The sequence below is a fragment of the Gavia stellata genome, chromosome 4 (genome assembly GCF_030936135.1).
Source record: "Gavia stellata isolate bGavSte3 chromosome 4, bGavSte3.hap2, whole genome shotgun sequence".
In the NCBI taxonomy this organism is placed as follows: domain Eukaryota; kingdom Metazoa; phylum Chordata; class Aves; order Gaviiformes; family Gaviidae; genus Gavia; species Gavia stellata.
In genome coordinates, this window is record NC_082597.1 from 54,315,287 (window position 1) to 54,324,582 (window position 9,296).

General features: G+C 39.7%; 1 protein-coding gene across 8 annotated transcripts in view; it reads left to right on the plus strand.

Moving 5' to 3' along the window:
• CNOT4 (CCR4-NOT transcription complex subunit 4) overlaps positions 1-8,853 on the plus strand; it is a 45,817-nt gene extending 36,964 nt beyond the window's left edge. For 5 of the 8 annotated variants that reach the window (XM_059816167.1, XM_059816166.1, XM_059816169.1 and 2 more), the window contains 2 exons: positions 6,508-6,720; positions 7,495-8,853. In XM_059816167.1, the coding sequence (XP_059672150.1) occupies positions 6,508-6,720; positions 7,495-7,796 (515 nt within the window). In that variant the 3' untranslated portion in view covers positions 7,797-8,853. The remainder of the gene's footprint in view (positions 1-6,507; positions 6,721-7,494) is intronic. The other 3 variants (XM_059816172.1, XM_059816170.1, XM_059816174.1) reach the window with 1 other exon arrangement.
• The last annotated feature ends 443 nt before the right edge of the window (positions 8,854-9,296 follow it).

Genomic DNA, 9,296 nt, shown 5'->3' on the forward strand with positions numbered 1-9,296 from the left:
TTGTGGGATTCCTAGAAATCATAGATACACAGAATCAATGAAGTCTGAGACTGAAATCCTTCAGACCATAGCAGTTTAAATGGGATTTTACTCATGCTTGTAAAACTTCCATAAGCAAACAAGCTTATTATTCATATTTAAGTGACACAGGTACAGTTTTTATCATAACTGTTTTGTTGATGCTTAAGTATATAAGCTTTGGATGAAAGGCTTTTGAGTTTATCTAATGTGATGGGCAGTATTACATTTTAGGATGTGGTAAATCGTCTTCTCCTCTTCCCCCCGCAGAGTGAAATATTGGATAACTTTCTGCAAAATAGAAATACCAGTAGTGGAAAGTCATTTTGAGATTAAAATAGAGAAGCCCCAGTCACTTCTCAGAATAGGGTAACGGGCTGTTTCATGGAAAGCACAAACTATCTGTGGTATCTGTGAAAATGGTAGCACAAAGTGCAGGCTGGGACTAACAGGGATATCACTGTAAAGGGTATGTTTTTCTGGTGGCCCCATTTGTTTCTGATCAAGTTGAAAGACTCCTGGTGAACTCCTTTCTGGTAGTCTTTCCTGTTCCTTTTTCCTCTCTTTTTTCTTTTTTTTCCCCCTGGGCCCAACTTTGTCATTCTGGTTGTCTTGCCAAGGCTTCAAAACTGTTACTGTACAGTGTCCTTGAAGATTTCGCAAGAGCCTTCTTACAAGCAGGTTACTTCAATAGCCATTCTATTACCAAATACACCTTGATAGTATCTTCACTACTTCTGTTGCTACTCTGTGCAGTCAGGTATGTGACTTTGCTAATAGTTTATTTTTCTCTCATGTGATGTTTTTCCTCTGAATTCCTTTTGCTTATTTGAAGCTTTTCTGTAGCACTGTTGTGTGCTTTGGTCACACACATGGCATACTGACAGGTTCTTAAAAAAGAAATAAATAATTGCAACCTAGATTTGCAGGAGTGCTTGCTTTTCAGCAGGACTAGAATATTTAGGACTCTTGGCATAAAGATATTTAATGGTTTTACACAATTAGTATGAAATCAGGCTCTTGTAATAGCTTGGAATGTAACTTTGGCAGAACAAAGAAATACACTTGCTTTACACTTAATGTGATAGTCTTGTGATCTTTTGATATTAGTTGTATTTATTTAAGCATGTACTGTGTGAATTTTTATATGGATTTGACCATAAACTTGTATCAGAATTGGGGCAATAATTTGAAGTGGTCTAGTCTCTGTAGGACATTGATTTTAGCGGGCTTGTCTCCTGCCAAGTAAACTGTAAGACATACTATCCCATTCCCCTCAATAGAAAAGATCAAGTGCATCAACATCACAAATGTGGTACAGCCAAATCTGAAGCACCTTTGGGTCTACATTGTGGTGTTACCTGTCAGAATTCATGAAGTCACGGAACAGCCCTTGTCAATGCAGCTGACACTTGTGCAAATGTCTTCTAAAGTACTGATTATGTACAACAGAACAGTGTTTCTGGCTTGGCCATCATCCTCTTTGCCATCTCTCCCCAAATACACACTTGTTTGCCTGATTTGAAGGAGTAATGTTAAGGCATTGCAGGTAGAGGATACTGAATTAACTACCAGACTGTCTGGTAGGATGTCATGATGGGGCAATGATTTTATTTAGAAATTCATTAAATGACCAGTTTTTATACAGATGAATGTTCAGGGTTCTCAGTCATATTCTATTTTAAGTTAACTTCTAGTATTTTTTATTTAAATTGGGAGGACAGGTTAAGATTGTGATAAAGCTTTTTGTTTCTTCTCTTTGGTCACTTTAAAATAGTGGTTGACTTTGAAAATGTTACATACAAGTGTTTTTATTTCATGTTGGCATACTACCTCAGACACATGAAAAAGTTCAGTGCTAGAACTGTGGGATATGTTCACCTCTGTAAAGTTTGCACTAGACCAGATAAGATTGAGATACACATCCTGGACTCCAGTCTCCCCTTGATGTGCATCTGAGCCTGGTTTTCATGTGAATAGTAGTGCTTTCAGTAAGCTTCACCAGGTTATTCTCTGCTCTCAGACAAAGCCAGGGTATAGGGGGAAGTACCTCCAATTTATCTTGGTGTGTAAAATCTTTTCATTGCAGTCAACTGGGTTTGAACTTGTTTTCTTCTATGTTTTCCCACTGTCTGTGGACATACTGCTTTAAATTAGTATGAGGCTATCTATGGAAGGAAACAGCGTTTCCACTCCTTGAGAGGGGGAAACAGTGGTGTATTGGTTCTCATGCCCCAGGTTATGATGTCCAACTGAGAAGTCTGCTAGGTAGTCAAAAAATTACTCCCTTCAGGGAATTAAGTTTAGAAGTAGGGAAAGATAATAGGTAAATGCCCTTTTCAATAGATCTGTATTAACTGAGAGCTAACCTCTTCTCATTTTTAACTGCAGTACTAGCTTCATGGTGAAGCATAAACTTAATTACAAAAAGGACAAACCAGCTGAGGGATGAGTAGTAATTTCTTCTGAAAATACTTCCACCACCTGAAGAAAATAAGTAACACCTGCCTTTGAGGTGGACTTGCATTTTCAGTTAGGCTCTTGTTTAAAACTTGTTCAGGCTCCAGCAGAGACATGCTGATTTAATTGTTTGGGTTTGGGTATTGCTGTATGGTGCCTGGAGATTGCTCAGGTACTTGGGTTGCATCAGGAGTTTTTCTAGCTGGGTGTTTTGCCTATCATAGCCAGTAACTGAGGCCGCAGAGGGTGGTGCAGGGAGTGTCGAAGAGCATTGCGTTCTCTATTGATCCCATCTACTTTAACACCTCAGTGCATTTTAATCTCTTACCAGATCCCATATTACACGAATAATTTAATTGCAGTATTTCTCCTTAGAGGCTGGAAGTCTGACAAAACTCTGAAACTTTGGTCGTGTTTGGTTTGGTTTTTTTACTCTGTGCATTTATTGCCCAGTCAGAAAAGCCTTTTACAGACACCTGAGTAATGTGTTGCTTTTTCTTTGGTGTCAGAGGGCAATGCTTGTGTCATACCTTGCCTTTCAGCCCCACAAACCCAGCTGTCTGGGAAAGACAATAAATCTTTTGGAATTCACTGTTTTGTCACTTTTGTACCTAGGAGCACAAGATTTTAATAAACAAACTTCCTTATTGCTAGCAAATAACACAGTTTCTATAGATACTGAATCCTTTTAGGCCTTTCTTTCATCTCTTGAATTCTGTGGTTGCAAGTGGATTTTGTACTGACAGTTGAGATAAAGGACAGTCTTCCCCAGTTTCTTATTTTCTGTTGTTCTGTGTTAGAGAGGGTACACAGCAATGGTGCACTATGCCTGCCTCAGTTTAATGTCTCCTCACCAAACAGTGCCAGCCTTTTCTGTTACATGAAAATCTTGTATCTCAACTGCTTGCTAACTTGCTATCTTTCTGGACTCTTATGTATGCTGTATTATCTATTTTTCAAATGGAGAATAATATGACAAAAATAGGTGTATTTTCTTAGCCCAAGGTGGCCTAATGCCCTGCTACATTTATTTTCCTGTCCCATTCCTTGTAAGTATGACATTTTGCTGGTTTTGTCTTCATTAGACTTCCTCAATGAAATGTTGCAGGTGTGTAGTTTACTACATGTTTATTTTCTTGTACATGAGCTTTGAGGGCATGCTGGGGGTTAGTAATGTCCATGGTTAAGATCATAATGAGCTTGCAGATCCCCAGCTCACAGGTATTGGATGAGTACGTTCACTTATGTGTGGTCCCAGTAAGCATCTTGAGTGTGCTTTTTGCCTTGTAGTAGAAGTGGGTGATTAAACTGAGCTGCATTTCTTTGCACAAGCTGTTGGAAGCAGCGGTGAGAAAATAAAGTGGAAACTAATGGTGTGCCATGCAGCATCTGTTGCACAGTTATTTCTGTGATGGTGAGCTGGGTGCTTTTGTTCGGGGAAAAATGACTTTAGAACTTGTCTCAAATAGGCTTATGGATGTTTAAGAGGGTTGTGAGCAAATATCTAGCAATGATTCTTCTGAACAACGCTTTTTTAAAAATTTTATTTTATTTTTTTTAACCCAAGGATCATAGGCTTGAATGAAAAATGTATTGCACTGAACTTTTTAAAACTGTGTGCATTAGTATTGCAAAGAAAAAACTGGGAGCTCTGGAGGGAACAGGAAGTAGATTTGATTTACAGTAGGAGAAAATGAAAGTAGAATTGAAGGCCAGTTGTATGCACTATGGCTCGATGCTAAATGAACACAGAACAAATTGCTGATAAGCCTGCTTTTTTTTCACCCAAAGTGACTTGTACACCAGGCCCCACAGAGCATGTTGCACACAGTGTGTGTATACAGTCACACTTATGTCTGGAGGCTTGATTGCATCTGTGTAGCTAATGTGTTACTAAAAAGCTGATATTAGGTTACTTGCTTGAGGCAGAGCTGCAGTTCTGTTACTGCTATTTTTTTCTCCTGTAGTACTCAAAATTTTAATCTTCAGATGTAACACGGTGCATGTAGCAATGGGTGAGCTTCTGGGTTTATTTCCACTAACTGATTTTTGACCTGTTTTTTCTTTATGGGAATGCTTAGGAGTTGTCAGTCTTCCCCATGGAGGTACGTCACCCTGTAACCTCTGAGGAAGAGTGATTCCCCAGCCTCAACCAGTGAGTGGGGATAACAGCAGTTGACTGTAAACCTTACAGAATCTGTGGTCAAATGTATTCTGCAAACTTGCCCAGACACAGAGGATGATTTTCCTAGTACACTCTTTGCATTTGTGCTGTTATCCCTGTCGAGACTCCATGCGCAGCATTAGTCTGTCTGGCCATGGATGTTCTACGTGTCAGCTGACATCCTGCTATGTGGGGTCATGTATGCAAGCAGATGGATGCTTGTGCTAGAACAGCTGCGTTAGGCATGCATAGAGTTAGAAATGAATGCATTGCTTCAACAGTTGTCATAGGCAAAGTGGATATAGCAATTTGCATAGTAATTTGTTTTGGAGTTCAGTTGGTGACATGGACTGAGGTATGACTTGCTGTCATTTGTGATTGAAGTTGCTTGCTGTAATTCTGTACAGAAGCAGAATCTTGCATAAAGTTTATTCTAAAAAACCTCTGGCCTGGGGGAGGAAAGTTCTGCATGAAAGCACGGGATTTCAACAACTTGCTTCCCACTGCCCTCCCCCCAGTTACAAAAAGGTAATTGCTCGAGAAATCAGTTCTTTCTGAGCATTCAGCTTGACAAAAATTGCCAAGGCAGGTTTTGATAGCAAGTGAGACTGCTTTCTTCACTCTCCAACATACAGAGTTGTAAGTTAGTGATATCCTCTAATTTTCCATGAAGACTTAAATATCTTCAGTTGTTGATGAAGTAGCAGTATTATGTAAGTATCTCACTGTAAAACTTCTGATTTTGACATTTGACATTGACATCAAGGTCCTTTCTTCAATTAGGACAGGCAGAGATGGTTTAAAAAAAAAGCATTTATTCTAGGTTTTAGTCAAAAAGAGCATACTGCCCATGTGCTACCCAATACTTTGTTATCAAATATATTTGGCCACAAGCTAATTAAGTATGACATTCTGTATTGGTTGATAAATACTAGGATGCTCGCGTCTGGTTTGTTTTGCTTGTGATACCTAAAGCAGGAGATGGATAATAGAACCTGATAGTCTGTTCTAGATAGCATGGTTTAACGTTTCTGTTCAGGGATCATTTGCTGTAGGGCTAATAGCCATGTTATCCTGTTGTCCTTTTTCAATACATGCCCTGAAACGTTTGGGTAAATAGTTGAGACATGACTGTTCTGGTGTCCAGCTGGTTTTCTTCTAATCAAAGGTTTGAGGATGTTGCTATGTCGGGAATTATTCTGAAAGGCCTCTAAAGAATTTTCACTACTGTTCTTCAACTGCAAGAGGAAATTGCACTCCCTCCAACTTCATGAGAACCTAATTACCACTTCTTTCGGAAGAACATCTGTAGATCTGTGAATGAGCAAGCTATAAGAAAACAAAAAACTTGTGTGATATTCCTCTGCCTCCCTGGTTCCTCATGTTCGGTTTCTATTGCAAAGCCCTACCTAGCCTTTCTTCATTTTAATACACTTCAAAGAAAACAACCCTTTTGAGCCTGCTGCCCATTAATAAAGCAGCCAAATTTGGTTATCTAGCTTGCAACAGAGGTCGACTTGTAAAGGATCTGGTAGGTTTTTCCCTATTAGTAATAGAGGGAGAGCCACTGTGCCCTTGATTATTTGAGTCTCTGAGCTGAAAAAAATGGGGAAATATGAATTGGGGAGGAGTTAAATCTTTCTCCCACTCCCTTACACTTGGTTTAAAACCTACCAGCCCATCTGAGTAATTCATCAATCATATAAACATTGACCCTAGTTTTTAGACAGGGAAAGTATTAAATGCTTAGCTTAAAGTTAAAAAAAAAAAAAAAAATCCCATACCCCACCAAAGAAGGACATCTGTTTCTAACTTCAGCTTTTTATTTTTTTATCTTTCATTTTTTTTGTTGGTAAATCTCCCAGACAACAGCAGTTCTGTAGAGAGTTTAAATATGAAGGAATGGCAGGACGGGCTAAGGGCACTTCTACCGAACATTAACATCAACTTTGGTGGACTGCCCAATGCTTCTTCCCCCTCCAACGCCAACCACAGTGTACCAACGTCCAACACTGCCACCACCGACAGCCTGAATTGGGACAGCCCTGGCAGCTGGATGGACCCCGCAATCATCACAGGTAACCGTTTCTCACTCCTTCAGCTCCACTGGCAAGCCATCAAATGGGTATTTGGCACAAACTGATTTACATCTGGAAAAAAGAAAAAGTCAATATGCGGTGGTCTCTTCCAGCTTCCATTCACAAAACTTCAAGGGTCCAGCAATTTTTGTGGAACTGCTAGGTATAATGAAGTGTCACTCAGGCCTTTGCAATGCATGCCCGGGACCTTTGCAGGCAGTCAGGTGGATCAACGCTTATCTATAGAGTCAACATAGGTGTCCCTTCTGCTGTATGGCGTGTCTGGTCTGTGCGCCTCTGGTCCTGAGGCACTGAAGGCATTCACTGGACTTTTTTTTTTTTAAAAAGGGACGTACTCCACTTGTTTATAAAGCTCTCTTTTATAAGGCTGTCTGGTTGTGTTTCCCTGTGAGAGAGGCTGAAGCATGATTCAAGTAGGCAGAGTTAGGAGGTGAAGCATGCAGTGTACTGGTAGTTTGGTGTGGTGAAGTCATGTCAGCAGGGATGCAGTCCTTGTGCAGGATGTTCAATAGAAAAATATGTATTTTATGAAGTGGTGCTCTGAAAGGGAACTTTTTCCTATCTGGATTTAATGTTAAATGTTTTGCGGGCAGGGTAATTATATCTAATAATGTAAAATGCATTCTCTGTACAAACTAATTGTGTTTTCTCACTGTTGCTTTTTGTTAGGTTAAATTGACCTCCTTTGTGCTCAGCCTGTTGCTTCTGCTCTGACTTGCCTGTATCCCTGTTTTTTTTTTCTTCTCTTCATAGGTATTCCAGCCTCCACAGGAAACAGTTTAGACGCCCTTCAAGATGACAATCCTCCACATTGGCTAAAATCTCTTCAGGCCCTCACAGAGGTGGACGGCCCCAGTGCAGCACCATCACAGACACACCACAGTAACCCCTTCGGCACACAGATTCCTCTGCACAGAGCCAGTTGGAATCCCTACTCTCCTCCTTCAAACCCCACCAGCTTCCATTCCCCACCCCCAGGCTTTCAGACAGCCTTCAGACCCCCCAGTAAAACCCCCACAGATCTACTACAGAGCTCAGCGCTGGATCGTCATTAGGAAAGGAGGAAAAAGAAAAAAAAAGAAAAATAAAACCCAAAACGTTAGAAATGCAGGAAGTGTCCCACCCTGACTCCTCCCCATGCCCACCTACTGTTCCCTGTCATATCTTTCTTTCTGAAGAATACAGTTCCTGATCAAACCTCCCCCCCAAATGCAATGCCATCACAGGGTCATGATCGTATCTTTTCATTAAGTTTCTGCTGAGCCAGTGTTTGTAATACACTGTTTGAAATATTTTCTAACCATTCTAAGGGGGAAAAAAAAAAGAGAGAGAGAAATCAAAATGCAGTCTCAATGCTTAAGGAGAGTATTACTGTCTTATGTCTTTTGCACATGAGTATTTCTGCCTAGTGGAAAAGTGTCAATCTGCAGTAGTGGAAAAAATGCAACACAGAATCAAATGCAGAAACATGAAAGAGGCATTTAATTTAGATGAATTTACTAAACATGTGGGGCAAGCAGTGGCCTAGCATTTATTTTGCATTCAGTGTGGCACTACACAGGAAAATTGCTATGTTGGGTTTTTTTGAGGGGGATTTTATTTGTCAGTAAGAGTTTGACATGAAGTGTGTTGAAAGACAAAACACTTATAGCTATGAGTAACTGGCATGTTGCTAAGGAGTGGTTTAAAGAGGGGAGAGTAAGATTTTTCTTTAATTTTGGCTTTAGATTTAAAGTAAACTTTAATGTTTTTAAAGTATTCACAGATTTAATACCTAGTGTATACATAATGAGCAGCTGAAACACAAGTGATATTTACTTCAGTCTTTGTCTCCTCTGTTACTCTCTCTTTCTTTTTTTTTAAAAACAAAAAATCACCTGATTAGGGCACTCTGGGATAGCACTGCATTGGGGCCACATGATCACCATCAGGAGCAACCTCTGACCTCCTCTGCCTGCAGCTTTTACTTAACCCTGTAGTTTCTGGACGTTTGTGCAGTATTGAAAAGACAGGAAAAAAGAAACAGATAAATAAACATGGTTATAACCTGACGCTAAAACTAAAACCAAGGAAATGTACCTCTTTCTTCAGAATTAAAACTAAAATCTTAAATAAAACAGACAACTTGATGATGACTTCATGTTTGGTTTTTGTTTTAAACTTGGATTTTGAATTACTGCATCTGGTAAAACCGTATGTCATTGCATGATTTTTTTTTCTCCTGTTCATCTAAACTGGAGCTACTTTTTCATAGAAATACTGCTTTGCATGTTGACTTCTGCATTGACAGGTGGAAAAAGCATACACACTTCAAGTGTTTAAAGGAATTGTCTTCAATCATAGCAATAGCTAGAGGCTGTCTGTCTCTAACCTTTATTGATGGAATCCTTTCAAATCTGAAGCATGAAAGACTTGTTTATACTTTCTGAATTAAATGCCATGTCGCTTGGAACAGATAGCATGCAATAATGTGTCTGAAGGTGTGGCAGAGAATTCTAGTTACAACTCCCTGTTTCCATCAGCATCCTTGCTTAAAGGTGTAAAATAATGTCACT